The 22,717-nt window shown below is 39.2% G+C and overlaps 2 protein-coding genes across 2 annotated transcripts in view; one reads left to right on the top strand and one right to left on the bottom strand.

Moving 5' to 3' along the window:
- The window catches only part of LOC140239861 (ubiquitin carboxyl-terminal hydrolase 19-like), a 28,585-nt gene extending 24,219 nt beyond the window's left edge, over positions 1–4,366 (top strand). Inside the window, exons 21-24 of the mRNA XM_072319683.1 lie at positions 759–911; positions 1,725–1,882; positions 2,808–3,000; positions 3,889–4,366. Coding sequence (XP_072175784.1) covers positions 759–911; positions 1,725–1,882; positions 2,808–3,000; positions 3,889–4,141 — 757 coding nt within the window. The 3' untranslated portion in view covers positions 4,142–4,366. The remainder of the gene's footprint in view (positions 1–758; positions 912–1,724; positions 1,883–2,807; positions 3,001–3,888) is intronic.
- Positions 4,367–10,271: 5,905 nt separating this feature from the next.
- Positions 10,272–19,342, bottom strand: LOC140239850 (thrombospondin-2-like). The gene is made up of 5 exons (XM_072319676.1): positions 19,206–19,342; positions 13,696–13,947; positions 12,288–12,521; positions 11,846–11,898; positions 10,272–10,820 (listed from the first exon to the last, which is right to left on the bottom strand). Exons 1-5 carry the CDS (start codon positions 19,237–19,239, stop codon positions 10,776–10,778), a joined length of 618 nt encoding a protein of 205 aa, XP_072175777.1. The 5' UTR covers positions 19,240–19,342; the 3' UTR covers positions 10,272–10,775.
- Positions 19,343–22,717: the final 3,375 nt, after the last annotated feature.

Below are 22,717 nucleotides of genomic sequence, written 5' to 3'. Positions count from 1 at the left end.
TTTTCCTCTCGCATTTTTACTCTTTTGAGTTTCAGCCTGTGGCATGTCAGAATGGTGATATATGAGCTCTGTTAGTGTGGCTACCTGTGTGTTATTACACAGGGGAGGTTCCAGCAATATACAAATTTTGCTGTACTGTTCATCAAATCACTGCACATTATATAAAAAAGGAGTGATGATTAAGTATTTGAAGATTGTTTGAAATCTGAGAATCACACACGTTTGTCGAGGAGATAGACATGCGTTCACACCTAATGCTGAAACTCAATCTTGTTTAATACAATCCATTTTGAATTTATCATTTTTCTGTTTGAAGACTGAAATATTTTCATTTACTCTGAAAACACTCTTTCACATTTCAAAGAACCAGTCACAAACTCTTACATAATATACCAAGTGTAGCAAAAAAAAAAAAAGGCTGCTGAAAACTGCTTATCCAATAGTGGCAAGGTAATATAGTAAAATGGAGTCAAAAGGGGCCTGAGCTTTCGATCCTAGCAGAATCTTCGTCTGTGTCCTAGGGCTGTCGCCCTATCCCTCCCCTGACTAATCTTCTTGTGTGTAGTCCTTATATGTGATTGCTTTCCCTGCCTGTTTGTCATTTTTCCTCTGACGAAGATGCTGCTAGGATTGAACGCTCAGGCCCCTTTTGACTCCATAATATCATACCAATGACAATTCTTACAAATGTTTTGTCCAAGCTGATGTCTGTAGCATGCTAAGCCATTGATGTGTGCTCTCTGCTGGTGTGTGTGCAGGTACTGTCCACGATGCAAGCACCATCGAGAGGCCACCAAACAGCTGATGCTATGGAAGCTGCCGTCCACCCTCATCATCCAGCTCAAGCGCTTCTCCTTCGGCAACTCGCTGTGGAGGGACAAGATCAACCGGATGGTGGACTACCCTGTCCAGTACGTAGTATGGCCCAAGGGGTCGGGGGTCAGGGTTCATGGGGATTAGGGATATGGGAGGAGGTTATCTCTCACTATTAATGCTTCTCTTTGTAACACTTTGTACACCACTTTCACATGTCTGACTCAGTTGACAACTTGTCACCTCGCATATTCTGCTCAAAAGCATAACTGTGCACAAACCTATCAATAAATTGCAGTCATTATGTCACACTACATAGAGCTTGCAGTGTGTGGTGACTGATTAGCTATTTTCCATAAGGATTTTTTAAATAATTTCTGATTTTCTGTAGATGTTGTATCTTCAAAAAGTCACGCCTCTCATACCTACATTTATGTGTAATAATTACTAAGAATATAGTTTTGCAGTCTGTTTTTAGGTTTTGAATGGTAGCCATAGCTTTGTCATAATACATCACAAAAATCGTACAATTTTCCCTAGAAAAGCAGAATGTTTTCCAAGAGTACTCATGTGTGGCAGTCTCCAGAATGTGGCACACTGGGGGTTTACACTCTGGTACACCAAGAGTTAGGTCATTTTTACCGTCATGAAAATGTGTCCTAGCCACTCTTCTGATTCTTTTATGTCAAAACAAACATAAAGACAAACAAACAAACGAAATGGAACCTGTGTGCTTGTGTGTCGAGAGAGGGAGAAATGCTGGTTGCTGTTCCATAATGCTGAGAGCTGTGCATTCAATTGGCAAGTACTTTCACACCCTTGGCCATTATTATGGAGTGATGTTGTTCAGAAAGCCCAGAAATTCTGATAAGGCAACTCTGACCCTTTTACATCCCCCCCCCCCCTTGCAGTGGGCTAGACCTGTCCCCGTTCTGCCATGGCAACCAGGGTTCTCCTCAGGTCTATGACCTCTACGGGGTCATCAACCATCACGGCGGGATCCTGGGCGGTCACTACACCTCTTACTGCCGGCTGGCCAGCCAGGGAGACTGGAGCAAGAATGAACACGGTGAGCAGATGACCATCATGACCTGCTTGGGTTCTACTACCGATCATTTCGGCATTTAGTGTTTAAATTGATTGTAAGCGCCTTGGGCCTTGTGGGAAAAGTGCACTATGAATAATAGTAGTAATAATAATAATAATAATTTAGTGATAATGATATTGACATTGATGGTACAACTACCACTACTTCTACTTCTCGTACTATTGCTACCTTTACTACTACATATGCTACTGCTATTACTACTGCTGCTGCTGCTGCTGCCACGGCCACCGCTGCTGCTGCTGCTGTGGCTACTGTTACCTCTACTACTGCTTCTATTACTGCTCCTACTTCTGCTACTACTACTACTGCTACTACTGCTGCTACTACTGCTACTGCTACTACTACTGTTACTACTACTACTACTACTACTACTACTACTACTACTACTACTGCTACTATTACTACTGCTACTACTACTACAAGTTCTACTATTGCTACTACTACTTCTACTGCTACAGTTGATAGTGAGGATATGATAATTGTAATGATGGTAATTTGATCCCAGCAAAGAATAACACATTTTCAATCATCCACACCCAACTCACGCATGCATGCATGCACGCACACACACACATCCTCACATATGTGAGACTGGGTGATTCAGATCTCAAACGGTTGAATAGATTGCAACTTGATTGCATCCATCTGGAGCCTTTATCACTTCTTTTAGGAAAAAAAGGTCTCATGAACCTGTTGTGTTTTGAGCCCTGCAATGATCAGACGCCAATGAGGTCTAATGACAATGATGGCAAGCCCGGAAATAAAAGGGTAAACAAAATGTCCTGTCAGATATTGAAATCTATCCTAGTCAACCATTGTCCCATATTTCCCAATGCTTTGCAGAGTGACCCATTACAGTGTTATCTGATGATCCCCTCCCTTTCAGAATGGAGACTCTTTGATGACAGCCACGTCACCCCCACGTCGGAGAAGAATGTGGTGACGCGATCGGCGTACCTCCTCTTCTATCGCCGCCGCCAGGCATACAGTCCCTACATCCCACCGGTCCTGAGGGAACCAGAGCTAGAGGCGGAGGATGGGGAGGAGAATGAGGAGGAGGAGGAGGCCATGGATGAAAAGTGAGCATGACCAAAAGAAAACCAAACAACTTCTTTTTGTTTCCTCGTTTCCCATTTTCCGTTCCCATACCCCGGCAGAGATGTTACCATTAGTTACAGTGCTCTTCCGCAAGAATTTGTTCTTTTTTTTTCTGTGTAAAATATTCATCTTTACCTCTTTCAGATAGCAGGGGGATTAACATTACACTTAAAATATGTCAGTAACAAGTAAAGGGAATTTGTACTGTCATGAAAAAATTAAATTTGGTAGAATTCTCTACATGTATTCTTTATATCTTTTTCAATACATGACATCACAAAATGTGTAGTCTTCTCATCCAGCGAAAGCGTCACTGAAAATTGAAATGCTCGTACCTTTCCAATGAATTGTCCAGTTTTCATAAAATTTTCAGTGATGTGTTCTTCTGATTTTGCTGTATAGACTCAATGTACACATATATTTGATGGGTTTCATTCCCTTGTGATTACAATTTATTTCAGGTAAATAGTTCTGAAAGCATGATTCTTTTGTACTACGTCAAATTAGTTTGTAATTGTAATGCATATTGTACAGTTATGTTCTGTATATCACTCTATTTTATTTTTATGCATTATGTTCTTGGCATATTGTATGAACAAAACAATTTTCATTGTTAGTTGTGAACAAAATAGGTGAAATGAATGTATGTCACAAAGTATGAGTGAAAATAGGATACTGTAAAATGCACATGAAAGTTCTTTTCTACACTATATGCATTGAATGCCAGTGGCAGTTCGCGAAAATTTCATGCCGCAAAACAGGCCGTCGGCTCCAAATCGCGAAAAATTCATGCCGCGAATATATCATGTTTTACAGTACCATTTTTAAGGTATTTAAGTCAGTTATTCTGGATCTTACTTTCCTTCCAGAGCCTCAAGCAGTGGCAGTGAGATGGAGGTGGTAGAAGGTGAAACCAATACTGACCACACCCAGCTCCCCTCCAGCCCTTTCAATGATGCCCAGGCCATGCCAGCCACTGCCCCGCCCGGCAACGTCCAGTTCCTCGACAACCGCTTTGCCTCGTCCCAGGACGCCTTCCCACAGCCGGACCACGCGAAGGCACCCTGTGAGGCTGACGAGAGAGGCGACATCGGGTATACAGACATGGAAGATATAGACTGACGAAGCGGAGTAGAAATCAACTCTCACCTCAATGCACGGTGTGTGATGGACAAACTGATGTCATGCAAGAACCTTAGATTTGGCTACATTTTGCAGGAAAATTGCCTCAGCATTTTTTTTCTTTGAGTGACAAATCTGACCCACATCAGGCAAGCACTTACGAAGTTATGACCATTTCAATGCAAGTTAATTAAAAAGTTGTGAGATTTTAGTTTGAATATCCAACTCGTACAAGAGTTTTATCTGGATGTTTTCCCCAGCCCCTGTATTTTGTGTCATAGCAAATAATCTTTCAGGGGTGGGGGGGGGGGGGGGCAGTTCATGGTATAACATGTTTTTCCCTAGAACTCGTTGGGACAATTTCTCACTGAAGGTGGTCTGGAGTGGTAGGGAGGAGTGAAGCATTTCTTATGCAGATTTGGAACCAGATTTTGCTAATGGCTTTCCCAACATATCATTGGTAATGAAAGTTCTGACAAAGACCTCAGAAATTTGACCAAGAACCGGAGACACTGCAAGTTTCCCCCACTGACTTGCTGTTAAGGTATGCTCGCTTCAATTGAAATCTCTAATAAGTATGTCAGAGATCCTCCAATGCAGCTGACTGCTGTGTGAAAGTGTGTTATTGCAGTGAGTTAGCTACCTACATGTAGTATGAAAGAGGTATTTTAGATATTACATGTGAAGAAGTCTCTGCCATCTGCATGGATTATGGGGTGAGGTGAATATTGAACTGTCTAGTGTGAAAGAGGTCTTTTTTGGCACTGGATCTTGATGAAGGGTTGACTAATGTGAACAAGGTCTTCACTGTTAACAATGGATTGTGCAGGTGAAGAGCTTGTGTGAATGTGACCGTTTGGGCTCAGCATTGATCATCTTTAAGTCAACAGTTGATGTGTGTGAATGACGTGTATGGTATTGGCATTGTGTAGCACAGGTGGGGAAATAGCCAGTGTGATTAGGGTTTTCTTTTGTGTGGCTTTAGACATTGCAGGTAACGAGGAAGTGGAATTTTATTTGTCTGTAATTGGAGAATACCACTCTTTGGTAGGACATCCTGTGTTGCGAGGTAAGGAGTAATTAAAGGGATGTTAGCTGGCGTAAAAAGCAGTCATCATGTGTAATTGTTGGAGATAGCTGCATAATTGTAAACTTTTTACAAATGAAATGCCGTTCCCTTCTACGAGTTGATATAGCAAATGTGTCTCGACGTTAACACATTTCAATCATCAAACTCCAGTATACTTAGGCTTGAGTTTTGAAACTGAACATGTATTAATTTTTGTGTCTAAAATGCCTTTTATTTTACACTGCCATTTCCAATGTTGATGTAATAAACACACTCTCCAACATCTTGATGTAAATGTCAGGTTGAAAATGGATTTTAGTGGATGACACTCCACCTTGGCTCAGAGTTTTTTAGTGTGATGTTATTTTTTACTTCATAGAGACGTAATGATGTTGCATTTCTCAGCTGATCAGAGCCCTGTTTTATGAAGAGTCATAATTGATTATATACAGTAGTTGATTTCAATCGTAAGTCTATAGCAGCCTGTGTGTTAAGGAAATCTAAAATCGATTTAATCTTTGATAAAACGGGGCTCTGAATGCACAAAGTTAGAGTTTTTCAAGAGAAGACCACAGAAGTTGTCTATGCCTGGAGATGTGGGTAACCAGCAATCATGTTTACTGTGCGGTAGATGGTGAGGGTTGAAGCGCAACCGGCTTTGATGTGTTATAGGGGTCGAGTGAACATTACGCGAGACAATTTGATGACTCTTAGCAGTGAACCTGATACCATACTGACCGACCATCTGTATGACATTACAGGGTTTGATGATAGGGTCAAAAGTACGCAACAATTCTTGGCATTGCTGTGGATCACATATTATTTCAGAGCCGCAAAGCATGTTTATCCGGGGAAGAAGGAAGGGAAAAATCTTTTGGCACAAGATATGGAATCTCGCCAGACTTCCTGGTCACATTTTATGGCGCTTTTAGGCCACGTGTGCAGCCTCTGTGTAATCTGTACAGGTCCTATTAAAGCACACGATTGTGGATGTCAGCCATGATGCTTCCTTCCTGCCATGGACTGAAAAATAGGCTCAAATCCACGGGGAAGTTGGTGTGAAATGGCATACGTGGTATCTCGCACGAGGTTGTCAGCGCTTGCGACAAAACAAATCTTATGCAATGATACTTGCCACCGGCTACCTTATGTAAAGAGTAGTGGGAAGAGTTGAGAAACCAGCAGACATAACACGTTGGAAAGTACCGACCCCAGTGTACCATAAAAGATGAAGCTGGGGTCCAGAGTTGATGCATGCATTAGCAAAAATCATAGATATTTTAGATGGATTAGGAGGCCCTTGTTTTATGTTCTACAATGACTGATTCAACCGTCTTCAGTGGGTGGTATGAAAGCATTAGTTGTCAAGGAATGTTTACTTTTGAGGACTGCCAAAATTTTTTTCTTCTCCTTTCGTCCAGGGTCTGTCATCAGCTACTGCCATATGTGTCGATCAAAGCTGTAATAAACTAGAAGGGCACTCTGAGAATGCAGACCTCTGCCAAGCAGCTAATTCCCACCCATCCTCACGTGCTGAAAATCATCCAATTTTCCAATATAGAATCCTTTTGTTTACGTCATCAGCTTCGAATTGCATGGCGCAGAGCACACGCTTTAGTGCATGTATGCAAACCTCAGACATGCTCAGCATGAACTCCCAAATTCATTGACCCTATCTGCAAAAACATAAAAAATTGTATAAAAATCCATAAAAATTCACAAATCACTACCAAAATTTGATCATTTGTTCCTTGAGTCATTGTCAACTTTTACTGCAAGTTTCATCCAAATCCGTCACAACTTTTTGAGTTATTTTGCTCGCAGACAAGCAAACAAACAAACAACTAAACAAAGAAACAAACAACAAAGAAACCACCACCAATGAAAACATATATCCTCCTTCCTGGGTGGAGGTAATAATTGATTTAGTGGCTGAAGTATGCTCAGTGTTTGAATCTGTCGCACACTGAGGTGACTAAGCGGCCTTTAAAGATTTAGGAAAACACCTTGTGAATATTATTCTGTAGTAGATTAGCCCTGCCCCGGACCTAAATGAATTAATAAAAATGTAACTTGTGTTGTATAGCACCTTTAGACAAGTAGATTGCTTGGAAGCATATGCACAGTTCTAGTAGTTTGTGACAGAATGTTCAACTGTTTAAAAAGAAGAATAAAACAGAACACCACAACAAATGAACAAGGTAAGCCCAAGAAAACAAAGTAAAACAAATGTTCTATATGCTGTATATGACGTTGTACTAGTTATGCAAATTCTCAAGCACGCAGGGCTGATAAAGACTACCTTCAAAGTGATATTAATGAAAACTCAACAGTTAACCACTGTGTTGATTTAGAGCTGTTATGATTGTTACGGCTACAGGAATGCACAGTGATCACTTGAAGTAAGCATTTAAGTCATATGTTAGTCTCATTTACAAGGGTTTCAATCAGAATTGCAATTTTGTAGGATGATTCGGTCTGACTAGTTTATGTGTAAGGACTCTGATTCTGTAATGCTAATGCATTGCAGCACATGGTGTAACTCAGACACTATGTGGTGTAATGCTTTTTAAATAGATCAGTTTTTATTTCCATGTGATACAGTGCCATGCTTGAAAATATAGAAGTAATTAGCTCTGTAATGAAGAGGAAATTTTTTTTACTCATTTGCAAATGAAGAGTGCAATTTGGATTTTTTTTTTCATGCATATATATATTTTAAACAATTTTTTTTTTAGTTAGTCATCTATGCCAGACAGTGAAATGTGTGTGTTTGATAATATAATGACATGCAAATTAATATTCAAGAGTTGGCGTGGGCGTGTGTGCTTTTTGTTATACTGCTCTCCTTTTTTTTATGGAAAGAACCACAAATCAACCTTTTTTTTAATTGTTGCGTCGATCAGATCATTTTCATTCAGCTCACATTCTCACAAGGTTAAGACACAAAGAAATGCTGTGCAGCTGTACACAGTCTGTTGTGTAGATTTGATCACACACACAGCAGCACTGCATAAGAAGAAAATGAGGAAAGATGTGGAACGTTTCACCCAGGTTTCCTTCGAAGCCAGTTTCCTATTTTGAAGATGTACAGCTGTACTTGTTTTCACAAGCTATGGTATTGGTCAAAATCACGTAAACAAAGGATATGATTTCCTAACATTTCTCTTTTCTACATGATCTATGTGATGTGCTGTATTTCTAATACAATGATGAGAACTGTTGAACACAGGATTACACAGATTGTTGTGGGTTTTGATTTTAATGCATCTATGCTTAGTGTGTGGCAGAATCTATTTCATGATAAACAAAAGTAGGGGAAAAAATGTTGGTATTTATGGTTATTTGCATGCATGTATAAATATAATAATCATGAATCTCTCACACTTGGAACTATTTAAATGCATTTCTTGGTTTCTGTAAACCGAATCTTGTGAAATGTGTATTTTGCTGACTTGACTTTGTGTCATTTTGGTGGGCTTGTCAACGCACACATGCACTACATATTGCAATGGATAACCAATGGACAATGCTGACAGTGTGTTTGTGTAATCATTTTATTGTCTCATGTCAGCATTTATTTTGAGTACTTGCTCTTGAAGTTCAAACACAGTGTACTTCCGTTACAACAAACATGGTTATAATGAACATGGTCATAATGAAATTCCAGTTACAACAACAACAAAATCAAGTTGCAAAATTACTATCTATATTTCTTCATATAATGTATACGCTGTTATTTTCGCGTACAGATATTTTCGCGAACGGCAAGGTCATAGACATTTTCACGCGATGTTGTTTGCGCGAATCGACGCTGATGCTTACGTTAATGCTCTATTAACACAGTGCATGGAGACATTTTCGTGTGTTGTTAAATTCAAGATCCAACTGTGATTCGCGAAATTTGCGAAAATTAAACCCTCGCAAAAATAACAGCTTATACAGTACTCTGTTGGTTTGGTTACAATGAAATTTCGATAAAACTAAAACAACAACAAAACAAATTGGCAATCCTAAGGACTTTGTTATATTAAGGGTCGACTGTGGTTGTGTGAGCGTTATGGCGATGAAACTAAGTTCAGACAAAGGAGTAATGCATGCTATTACAACATATATGACTACTGTAAAGGATGGAAACTTTCATTTTTGTTTTTCACAATATCAGACAATTACAATTTTACATGCTTAGAACCTGTGAAGTGCAAGAGTACTTTCATGCAATTATCATGTGTTCTCATTTGTGCATTGATTTTGACGAGCACAGAATATGTGAAAAGTTGCACACAACTAAGAATTTCACATTTACATTACAATGCCTTGAATGTCCATCAGCTTACTGTAACACATATACACATCATACTATATGTTGTTTAATGTAATCACAATCCAAAGATACACATGCAGATAGATAGATAGATAATAGATACAGATAGATAGATACAGTGTAGATAGATAGATAGATAGATAGATAGATAGATAGATAGATAGATAGATAGATAGATAGATAGATAGATGATAGATAAAGAAAGAGATAGAGGGACGGGAGAAGGGAGAAAGGGAGAGAGAGAGAGAGAGAAGGGGAGAGAGAATATTGTAATAGAAATGTGAGAAAGTACAGGAAAGTTTTGAGGTTTGTGATGTGCTTCAACGTCTGCAATGTACACTGCGTACAGTGCTTCAACTGCATTATGGTACATGTTTAAAATAAGTGAATGCATTTTTAGGTTAAGGAGAATGAAGAGTATGAGTACCCTTTCAAGAATCAAGACACATCTATCTTGTTTCAAAATTTATCTACCCTGGTGAAAAGGGAAAGGGCTTGGGGTAGGCACGGCTGCATAATAGGCCTATAAAAAAAACCCCAAAAGCAACAAAACAGCAGGATAGTTTGTACCATTTTGCACAGTTTATTCTTTGAGACTGGTAAAACTTCGACAACACAAGAGTATGCACCATAATACATTGTATAACGATAGAAGGCGTTAAGTATACATAATCAGCAACATTACATTGCACTATGATTTTATGTTCTTTCTTACAGATTTAAGTGATGCAATTCTTGCAAAGAACAAATATTTTACAGCGCAATTGAAAAGCTTCCGTATATCACATACATGTATCATTATCACAGTAATGTTCAGTGTGTTGGGTAAGATTATAAACTCGAACGTGGTAGTTACTGAGCACGTATCATCATAAGCCAGAATGACCAAATTTAGTATTCCGGTGCAAGCAGTAATATAGAAGAAGCCCTTTGCAACACTGTCGACATTTACTGATGTAAGTCAATATTTGAATGACGTCACAATCGTCGGTCATCTCATCATCATGAACATGATATTCCAACACAGATGTTTGTCATTTTTATCATTGAACGTGGAGATATTGACGCTTTCCTCTGTACGCGCCGCTGCTAAAATAGAAAATGAAAAGAAAATCATCGCTTCGTCGGATGTCGACTTAAGGATTTTTCCCCCACCATTTCCCTCCAAATCAACATCGATTCAAAGTTTGTCGTCGTCGTTGGTAGCACATTGCCGGGCATCTTGCTTTCCAAGAGAAAAGTTATCTGCGTTGCCATGAGCCAGAAAAAGAAGAAGTGTGCGAGGTCTGTGCAGGAGATAGAAGGAAAAATAAAAACAGGGACATATAAAGTCAATGGACAGGTGAAAAAAAAAATGGATTTTTTTTTCAAACAATATTTTATTTCGATTCCATCATTTATCATTGATTACGATTGAACATTCAGTTATTGTTTGCTAGCTGCATGAAATTTCAAACATAATATATTACAAAATATTACAAAATAATTTTTGGGACTGTCATTGTGCCAAATTTGTAATTATTATAATTCATACTACAAAAACAATACACAGTAATAATATGTACAAATGATTCATACGATAAAAAAAAAATGGAATACGCAAGGATGGTGGGGGGGGGGGGGGGGGGGTGGGGGCATAGATGACCCGTGGAGAAAGGTGTGAGTTGGGAGTGGTCAGAAGGATGGGGGTGGTGGGGAAGGGTGTGTAGTGGTAGGGAAGGGCGGAGGAGGGTTTTGGAGTTTGGGTAGTGATTGGGAGTGGCGGGGAAGGGTGAGGAAGATGCAGTGGCGGATCCACAGGGGGCGCAAGGGGTGCACGCCCCCCTTTATTTATCGTTACAAACATAGGAAATACAAAGAAAAAATGAAATGAAACCAGGAAGTGGCACCGTAAATATTACCTGCGCCCCCCCCCCCTTTTACAGAATTCCTGGATCCGCCCCTGAGATGTATGTAGGGATTGATGAGGGGAAGTTGGGGAGTGGTGGGGAAGCGTGGAGGAGGGTATAAGGGAAGAGTTGGACTAGGGTTTGGTGGGGAATGGTAGTAGGTTGTACGTGGTGGGACGGGCGTGGGGAACAGTGAAGAGGCTGCAGAAGGATAGGTAGGGATGATGGAGAATGTTTGAAGCGATTTATATAGAGTGATAACATCATGGAAATAATGAAAACTACTCCAAACAAACACATAGATTGGTCTTTTTGTTTAATGCGAAAGACATTTTTTTCATATTTTTCCACGTTTAGATTTTAGGTAAGAAGTCTAGGCAGTGAAATTGTTAAAAAAAAAAAAAAAAAAAAAAAAAACTTACCAGACTGCCGTCATCGTCCGAAGAACTGAAGAAGGAACTGTACTCATTGATATCTGTCGTAGAAGAAGAAAATGGTGAATACAGGAATAAGTCAAAATTAGTTCCTGCTTATGTCGACAGTATACATAAATTATGCTGTTCATGTTTAAACTTCAAGGGATGGTATAGTATTGGTCGAAATGAGGATTCAGGTTTTAACTTTTTGCGAGACACTTAGAAATCATTCGAAGCAATACCAAATGGCCATTTCAGGGACCGAGGAACCGGGGATCAAGGGTTCTTTGTCCGACCCCCTTCCCCTTTTCCCCATTTTTCTAAAGACCCGGTAAAGTGTGGTGGTGGTTGTGCATGGGGGAGAGTCCGTGGCGCTGCATTGTACTGAGACCGTATTATGATATTCTGTGGTATTGGGACATTCTGAAATAGATTTGTCAACGCTAACCGTTGGGGTCCGCCAGAGAGGGCCAATTTTGGTCCTCTTGCCCCTCTGAACATGGTGGAAGGTCCCCCTCGCACGGCCGCGTTTCGTAGTTCCGCCCTTGGCAGTGGGGCACCGCGACATCGCCGGTGTCGTTGATGTCGGCGTTGCACCAGCGGAAGCGGACTTCGAACCCGGAAGTCCCGCACGTTGTCGAACACGGCAGCCACTCCTCCCAGGCGCTCCATTCTCCTGTCACTGGTTGAACAGGTGGTAGAGAAATAAGAGACGGAGAGTGAGAGTGAGAAAGAGAGAAAAGGGGTGGGGGCATGCAGTGACTGGGGTGCCGAGAGGAAGGAACATGCACCAAAGGAAATGTAGTAGATTATTCTGAAAGCAATAGACGTCATTTACTACCCATCGGATTCATTGACTGCAGTAAAAATTCAGAGCAGCTTTTTAGTTTGCTTCCAGTTGTAAAGTGAACCGCTAGAAATGCAAAACATAAAACAAGCCGCCATAAAAAATGTAGGTATCGAGAAAGGCCTATATGTCTTTGTCTTATCTGTTTCTTGTTTGTTGTTGTTTTTTTCTTGTATTCTATATTGTCTTCTCTTTGCCAAGTTATTTTTACGTTAACATCACGGACTGAAAGTCCTGAAACGAGAGAATCTCTTGAGGTGGAAACTTAGCACCCTTGCCCGTAGGGTGTGTCTTTCGGCCCGTCATAGTTTCTAAATAGCGCGATAATTCCTGATGCAGGAAATTAGCCCGATCAAAAATGGCGCACTAGTTGCTAGTGAAGACCTAAGACATCATCACAGCAGTAGACAAAAAGACTTGGGATCTATTATGTCGTCGAGTAAAATTTGAGACAGCAATTAAGGCAGCAAGAGAGAGGGGAGGAAATTAGAGTTGGTGTTTAACAGAGTCTAAATCACTAACGATAAATTCATATTTTGAATGTATAATGTTATATGCTGGTAATTCTTTATGAATCAGTGACAAAAATAAACGCGAACAAATAGGGCGAGTAATAAGGAAGGACATGGTCAAATCAACACTAAAAATGATATAACGTTTATAAACCCCCCTTCTATCTATCGAGACATTCTCATTTTTAGAAATCAAGATATAGCATGCAGACATGACATGTTATAACAAAATTATTAAACATAGAAGTACAAAACATATATTTCAAATACCTGAAAATTTGCCTGGAATATAGACAGAGAGCCATAAGTTCCTTGCAAATTGCAGAATTGGCTTGGTTTCTTGAAATATTGATCCATTCATTTAAAAGAAACATTTTCTCATAGAAAAATATACGAAGTGCGAGTTTGTGTGTCCCGTTGGCAACGTAATATTTTTTCTGTTGTTCATCTAGTCGTAGTTTCAGGTCATGATAACGATTCTGTGTAGCTGGAGATACCTTCACATATCTGCTCGTTACAGTTCCTAATCTCGCGTAGGTCTCGTCGTCTGTACCGGCTCTTCAGCGCCAGACAAAGGGCCATGTCCATCCCTGTCCTGCAGCCCAGCCGCCGCCGCTGGACTCCCCCACCGCAAGACTTGCTGCACTCGCTCCAGTTCCCCCACTCCAAATGCGGAAGGAGGTCTCCTCCTCCGGTGCCAGAACTCGCTGCAGTGTCCGCTGGCGATTCGGACGTGCTCGTGGCCACACCTGCCAGGGATTACAGATTTCATGGCTTGAAGATTCAGATGAGAATTCAGCTTTTATTCATTTTTTTTTTTGCGAGATACTTCGAAATCACTTTTATCTATGAAATGTTAAAGAGCATACAATTCTAAAAAGAATTCAAAGTTTATTAGATGAAAATCGATTTTGAAATGGCTGAGATGTCCAAAAACAAAGTAAAACAAAGCAATCCTAATAAAAGGTGAGTCCCAAAGATCGCCTTTATTTTCGATATCTCAGCAATTTCAAACTCACTTGTCATCAAATAAACTTTTAATTCCTCTTAGACCTAATAGATGCTCTTTAATATTTCAAAAGAGGTTCTCATTATCTCAAACAATTATCATAAAAACACGTTGGAAACCTGAAGCTCCATCTCACACGAAACTGTATCATCTCTGTAAACATCATGCCAGTAAGATCGAGTGTACTGGGAGGGGTAAAGACTAATTGGGGAGGGGTCTGATGAGGAAGTTGAGGAAGAAGGAGAAGAAGAAGGTGATGATGAAGAATAGGCAGAAGTGAATTAGAACAAGAAGATGAGGAAGAAAAGAGAAGAAGAAAATGAAGTGGAGTAAGAAAGGAAGAGGAAGAGAACAAGAAGATGGTAGAAGAGGAGGAAGAGGTGCACGATCAGTATAGAGGGAGGAGGAGTAGAAGACGGAAAAGGAGGAGGAGGAGGAGGAGAAGGGGGTGAGGATGACGCGGACGCGAAGAAAACAGAGATGGAAGATTAGAAGAAAGGAAGAGGAGGACGATGAAACAAGGAGAGGAGGAAGTGGACGAGAATGAGATTGGAGAGAAGGGGTAGGAGAAGAAACTACGAGGAGGATTATAAATTCCTTTGCTTTATTTGCGCAAAAGACAGTTTTGCTCTTAGCGCATGTTCAGCACCAATTACTGAAATATAGAAAACGCAGAATCAAAAGAAGTATAGTTAGTGACTAGTGAAATCAAAAGCGATTTACAACCAAATTGCCCTGAATGGACTTAGGTAAATTGGTGGGAGAAATACAGAGGAAAGCAAGTGAAAAGAAAAAAAAAAAGCATATTCCAAGAGTGCAAACGGCAGTGGGTTAAGTGCATTTTATAGCATACTATACGAGTATACGCGTAGATTATGTTGTAGAAACGAGTTCACACGTCATTACATTATCTGCACCATGAGGACATCCAAATTAAACTTCTTCTTTTTTTTTTACATTTAAGTTGACTGTAATAAACAGAATAAGATAAATAATGACAATGACAGAGCTTTCATTGAATTTGAACATCGTTGTAACATCTCAAAGAGATGATGGTAACCAACAGCACTTTTTCATTTGTCATTTCTGTGAAACCCGGGCGATAAGGCTGCATCTCCTCCAAACATTTAGGAGGAATAAAAAACAAAACAAAAACGAGCAACTTTATTTCTCGAGCGCCATGTGCGTGATCTCCCTCTCTTCAGAAACTTACCATTCACGTGAGTTTCGTCGACCCAATTTATGAATACATAAATTCGCAAGCATACATATTTATAACAACATTCAATGAGTGTCTGAAACAATTTCATCAGTAGTAAACACATTATGTGTAGCACAATTATTAATTGATGACGTCATTTCCTTGGTATTCACTCAGCTTGTACAAAAAAGAACACTTTTTTTCGTCGATGATTTCGAAATGTAATCCCTTCCCCAAAGACATGACTACATACACAGAAGCTAAAAACTCTCACAATAGCAACATGGTCAGAAAGCAATATATTCTGCTTATTCATGTACTTCATTATTTTCTGTTTTCCAGGAACGGAATTGGGTTGACCGATATGAGAATTGAAAGACGACTGCACGGCCAGCTCATCTAATATGCATTTACCGTAGAATTGTTTTTCTATCAACAGTAGCATTTTCTGAAAACACCACGATGAAACTTTCTAACATATCTCTGGTTGTTTTCTTTTTACCTGAAAACTCCTACCATCTGCTTATTCTATTAATCAAGGTTAACTAGAATGTAAAGTGGCTTTCCACTCGATCTGAAGCAGTGACAGCCATAAGCAGGTATACTGTTTGTTAGGGGGAGGAAAATACAGGGGTAGCCGAACTTTTTGTGTGTGCTATATAGTGAGTGGGTATGTGTGTGTGTGTGGGGGGGGGGGGGGTGGCGGTGGTGTGGCGGTACAATGGGGTTGCAATAGGGGTTTTGGCAAAATGCTTGTTTTTTGTTCGGTCAAAAGGCATTGCTTTCTTCCCCATCCCCGTCGCGACGCGTCGATGTGAAATCTCGGGGCAGAGCCGCGTCAAGACTCATGCGGTGCCATGTGTTGTTGTTTTTTTTCTTCTTCTTCTTTTTAATTTTTTTTAAAAATGTCTTACTTTTAAAGAACAAAAAAAAAAATCCCCTCCCCCCCCCCCTATCCATCGGCACAGTTCCACGGCCCTTGAAATAATGGCATGGCCTAGCCATATCCTGTATTAAAGCTTCCTTCCACTTCCCCTAATCAGAGCATAATAAAGCACTGAACAATGCAATATATCGGGCTCCTATCCATTACAGGGACTACCCCTTTTTCTTTCACTTACTAGTCTTTTCTCCAGTCGCTTTGAAAACAAGTTGGATCTATCATTTTTCACACTCTCATCACGACAGCGTGGAAAATATCATGTTTTTTTTCTTTGTTCAAAATCCACCGTTTTGACTTCTTTGATTATGTGTAACGCAGGCATTTCCTTTCACTAACGCAAGGCTTGTGATTATGATAAAGATTGTATCATAATTATGATTAAGATCACTCTGTCCTCCTAACCAATTATCTGAACGAATGTTTGTAGCCTGAAGAAATATTTGGAAGCAACAGAGGGAGGGGGTGGGGGAGGGAGTGGGAGTGAGGGGGAGTGAGAGAGAAAAAAAGTTCAAAAATACACATTACATACAACCACAGCACCCACTCACATCAAAGTGCACACACATACACACAAAATCATAACTTCCAATTGACACTTTGATCGTAAAATGGAGGAATGCTGTATGAGCCCCAATGGTGAGCCGCAGAAGAAACCTGGGAATTTTAGTCTGCAACACCAAATGCTTAATTTGTGATAATGTATCATTATTTCTCACGTGATGATAGTATGTTTATAATCATTTAAGTCAGATGAAGTGCTTGTATCATAATTTTAAATGTGTGCGTTCCTTATCAGGTTTGTAGGCCTATATGTATACACATCAGCATTATTTTATTCTTACGCAATCGGCCATTAATTACACATGTCACGTTTTAGCATACGCACATTGTGTATACCCAACACCACGAAACATCGACAACAACAAAACAACAACACCCCCTTACGATTATGGGTTTCTGTCAGCGATATTCAATGAGAGATCGCCCATATGTCGTCTCTAATTGCCGCTTCTCATGCAGTTTTTGATATATTGACACCAATCTTTTACCTTGAGAGTCAATGAAGTGACTTTGATGGGAAATATAATTACTTAGTTGACTCACTGCATGCTCTTTTGCTGGATTAAGTATTCATGAATTCAATATTCTTTGAGCAGAATGGCCCTTTCAGTTATACTAAGTGTTTAATTGTTTTTTCCAAGGGGAACTGCGTACATAGGTAAAAATCACAGAGTATGAAACATGACAAAGATAAACCTTGAAAATTCAAAGATATAGAAAATACAAGATAATAAAATAAAATAATGTAAACGTTTGGATTAAAATGATACATTGCGTAAATCTAAATGACATGCAAACACTGAAAACACAAGAAACTCAAGTTAAACGCATACCCAGTACTGAAGTAACATACTAACAGAATAAGTTGAGGTACAGGGAGCATTGAAAAATGCACTTAAAGTTACACCTTTTGACAAAATGTTAAGACTTATCAGTTTACATTCTATTTTACCTCTTCATGGTAGATTAAGCAAGTATAAGACGGAGTATTCATGCTTAATTTCTTGAGTAGAAAAAAAGTTTTAGATAAACGCATAATATCTCCTTGAACATAACTATATTAGGCAATATTTCTCTTTAATGTCACAGTGTAAGTTTTTGTTTAGAAGATGTTGCTTTATTTTTCTGCACTGTAATATGATTTATCTATATCTAGGCAACATTTCTTTTTAATCTCACAATGTAAGTTATTGTTTAGAAGATGTTGCTTTTTCTGCACTGTTGATAATATAATAAGTAGGCTTTGTTTTGATGCTCTATAACGAGATTAACAGAAGACACTGGAGAGGAACATGCAAGTTATGCATGTTTAGGGGAAGTTGCATTCCAATGTCTTTTTTTTCTAAAATCATAGATACCGGTAATTTTTACTACTTTAGCAATGATTGACAGATGAGGTCACCAGCAGAATGTTGGCTTGGAAGGTGTTTTTTTTTTTATGGACGTATTCAAGTAATCTGAAGAAAAATAGTAGACAAATTATCATAAGATATTTGGAACACATTGAGATATTCCTTAGTTCCCCACATAGGCTCCTAAGTGATGTTGAGGGCATCAAGGAATCAACACAATCCAACATGCATTTTGCACGAGAAGTCCTTTAAGGGCTAAGATTGCCCAAAGCACGTGGATAGATTGGACATAATTATGCGCATTAGACAATGCGCGTCTTCCAATAAGATACAAACGTGGTTTGCAACAGTACCGTCGAACTTGAACTGTTCTAACTCGATGGCTATCACATCCTCTCACATTATATGAGATTGTATCAAAGAAATAATTGATTAAAAAAGAAGTACAACGAACATGAGAATGTTTGTCCAAGATGATTTCGCACGAGCGCCATTAAAGTTATGCTGTTTTGATGTTTGTGAATATAATAATGTGTTTATTGTCCACGCAAGGTCTCTACGCACCGTAATGCCCAACTCACCGATGGAGCCACCCTGTGTATACAAGACTATGAATGGATAAATAGATATAGACAAATAAATAAAGTTCTTTACGTGAATATAAAGAACTTAATACCATGCACATGTTCTTATATGTCATGACAAGACATTGCAGATATATACATGCAACCATACACACTGATGAGCACGCACGACACACACGTAGATTAATAGCAAACATATCGTGAATCTCCTAAAAGCAACAAACACGCAGCCATAACCCGAAAGATGCAAGCATATACATTGATTATAAATTTCCGTTTCTGTGGTGGATTAGAAGTCTCCGTGCATTCATTCCCCGTCGAAAAGTATATCCCGTTTGGCAAAGAAATTAAACTTACCAGCCAGTAAGAGAAAAGTGATCAAATAGAGCATGATGGCAACTTCAGTGTTCCAGTATATCAAAGCTTCAAAAGAGCACTATCATAATTTGAACCGTCGCCGAGGGCATATACACACAACAAATGAAAATTTCTAGTGGCCGCGGGGTATATGCCAAAAAGATTTTCCGCGTAAACTCGGTGCGCATGTTCGCCAGTCGTGGGCTATCGGTTTTCTTTCGCGCTCTTCCGCTTGAAACGCCAGCATGAAATTGCACACCTACGTATCCGGATATGCAACAGGATTAATGATTTGATTGGTGGTGTTATTTTTTTAAAATCTGTTTTGTTTTGTTTTACACTGCTTTAACAGAGAAGTTAACCAACAGAGCAATAAAAAAAGCGACAAGAAAGAAGAGAGGAGGAGAAGACAAGGAAATTGAATAAAGAAAATCTTTAATTGTGTGATGTTCTAGTACCGACAAAATGACAAACGAAAGAGAGAACAAAAAGAGTGACGAGACAAACGACAAGAACCGAAAGCTTAGAAATACTGGGGGAAATAGTTATATGACGTGTGTGGCGTTTAATCACGAAGAAAGTGGAGAGAGCAGCACAAAAGAAGAAGAAAAATACAGTAGAACAAAAGGGAAAGACATAGAAGAGAGAGAAGGATGAGAAAGAGAAAGAGAAGAACGAGATCAGCAGGAACACGACACTGTGAATACAATGCAGATTATGCTTTCACGCTCCCCTACACCTACAAATGTAAGCTTTTGCCATTAAGAAGAAAGATTCAGAATTGAATATCTGTCGATTTTTATATAAGAGTTAAGATAGTAGCCTACTTCCTAATCAAATGAACTTAACGAACAACCGTTTTAACCCGATGGCACAGTGACCCTCGAAAGTATGCGGGGAAAAAAAAATAAATTGATACGAGTGTAGAGTAACGGACGTGCATAGTAATTCTACACTTGTTTCTCATTGGGTGATGGGAGACGTGGATTTTGCTTCTTGCTATCATGACCGAGACACTTTCATAAACACACACCACAACTCCGTTCATATCAAGTATTCCTTCGGATTCCGCAAAAGAACAAAATTTTGCAACCCTTCGTCGGGTAGACACTTTGGGCTCAGTAGTCTGTAACGACGCATCACTCTATGCAATTGATATAGATGGGTGATGTTCGTCATTCCGAAGGTTCGTTAATCCGAAAACGAGAGATTTGTTTGTCCAAAAACGAAATGAGTTTTGTTATTCCGAAACACACAAATTCCCTATCCCTAGTGTTCCTTAATCCGAACATACTGTATGTGGCGTTTTTTACAAAGTTTCGTTATTCCAAAGGCTCGTTTAAATTCGAAAATGAAATAAGGTTTTGTAGTCCGAAGGTTCGTTAATCCGATTATGAAAAGAGGTTCGCTATTCCGAAAATTCGTCATCTAATTCTGATGATTAAAAAGAAAAGGCGTATGGAAGAACCATCGGAATGACAAACCTTATTCATTTTAGTATATCTTTGCTCCTCCTCGTATTCTTCATCCTTTTCAGTGTTATGTTACTTTTTGTGTTACATAATTATTATAGAGTCGTGTATTTTTTTTTCTTTGGTAAAACACTGCAATACCATCGGAAAACACAAGAAAAACTAAACAACTCTACCGATAACATAGATGTAGAGTGTCTTTTTTTTCTTTCATTGTGTGTGAGTGTGTGTGTGTGTGTGTGTATGTGTGTCTGTTTCTGTGTATGTGTGTGTGTGTGTATGTCAACTTGATGGGCTGGTAGAGGTTTGCATGACATGTAAACCATAGACTTGTAATTGGGATATCCAGCCTATTTCATTTTACCATAATGATTATGATCCTCTGCTTGATTCAAACATGAATCTATCGCACTTGCCGGATTACATTTCAAAAAACAAAACAAAACAAAACAAAACCAACAAAAATAACAACAACAGAAAGAACACGAACGAACTTAAAGGTACTGCTTACCATTGGGAGCAGTGGTGTAAAAAATGTTTGAGTTATCACAGTTGACGCATATGTGTAGGTCAGTTGTATCACAAAACGTATATATGAACATTTTGCGATAAAGCTTAAAATATAAGGAGATATCATTTTTCTCAATAAACCATAAATGTAGACGGTTTTGTCTAGAAACAATTTCATTATAACTATTGTTCACATGTTGTATATTTAACAATACTTAACAATGATTATACCGAATTACACCGATACACATTTTTTTAACACTGCTTGTTTCTAACCCTAACTCACTTTTTAGAACTATTTTGAACCACTTAAGATTTTTACTTCATTTACAAATGGTAAAAAATGCCTTTAAAGTAGTTTACTCTGGACGGTAAGGTAACAGTATATCAAAATACACATAGGTATAAAATTACAAGTTTTGTTTTTGTGAAGAAATTAAGTCCGCGTTTTCCTATCGAAAGTAGCATAGCGCACTTGATCTCCCAGGGTGAAAACTGCATGCAGTAATTATTCTTTTAATCTGATACATCTCATTAAATTGGCCTGAAGACAAGATGGCGGCCTGGTGGCGATTCAAGTGTCCACTGGTTAGGCAGACGTCTCCGCGACGTCCAGATCGAAACTAGTCGGGTGTCTGGAGAGTCCCGGGAAAATCGATATTTTCAGACACTTCGTTTTTGTTTTTGCTTTTGTTTTGTTTGTTTGTTTGTTTGTTTGTTTTTTGCGCTCTTCAGCTGTCCTCGGAGACGTCACAGCGACGCGACGTCTTTACAATGATTCCATCAGGTGACTGACATTGCGGGGAAATCCACGGCGATCTTCGGCGACGTCGCAGAGACGTCTCTGCAGCTGAGAAGACGTCTCGGAGAAGTCGCCGCGACTGCCTGAGATGTCATCGAGACTTCCGGGTGAATAATTTGCCATGATAAGTCTTGGACGTCACCCTTGAGTCGCCTGATGGTGAGGGCGCTAGCCATTTTTGTTTGGTCTTTTGAGTCACATGATAGTAGGCTTGCTAAGGGCGAAAAAAGGGGTGATCGCTGCATTTTATAGTACAAAATGTCCTATTTGGCACACATGTTCCTCTGTACATGCATAATTTATGCAAAAATACATATAAAAATTATTTAAAAATATATGTACATCCAGTGGAAATACCTAATTTGGTAGAAGTATTCTATAGAGTATGCAGAAACAATTCCTGCAAAAACTGATTTTATACCTATGTAAATAAACATAAAATTTGCATAATTACGCAATTTATTGTGCAAAAATCTGCATTTTTGAAAGAATTTCTCAAAAACTGGATCTTGTAGTACAAAATTTGAACCTGGGATGGATGTTCCTTGGGTCAAAAGTAAATGATTCATCTGAAGAGACAAACTGTCTCTATGCACACCTACACATCTATAGATAATCAGAACAAACAAAAAGCCTTAATGAAGCCTTAATGAAGCTCCCCTTAAATCTCACCCTAGATATATATAACCCGTTAGAAACACTTTATGAAACAAAATGAGAAAAGAATT

Source organism: Diadema setosum, chromosome 2, assembly GCF_964275005.1.
Source record: "Diadema setosum chromosome 2, eeDiaSeto1, whole genome shotgun sequence".
NCBI classification, from domain to species: domain Eukaryota; kingdom Metazoa; phylum Echinodermata; class Echinoidea; order Diadematoida; family Diadematidae; genus Diadema; species Diadema setosum.
The sequence above is the reverse complement of the archived record's forward strand: the minus strand, read 5'-3'. Positions and strand labels throughout refer to the sequence as shown.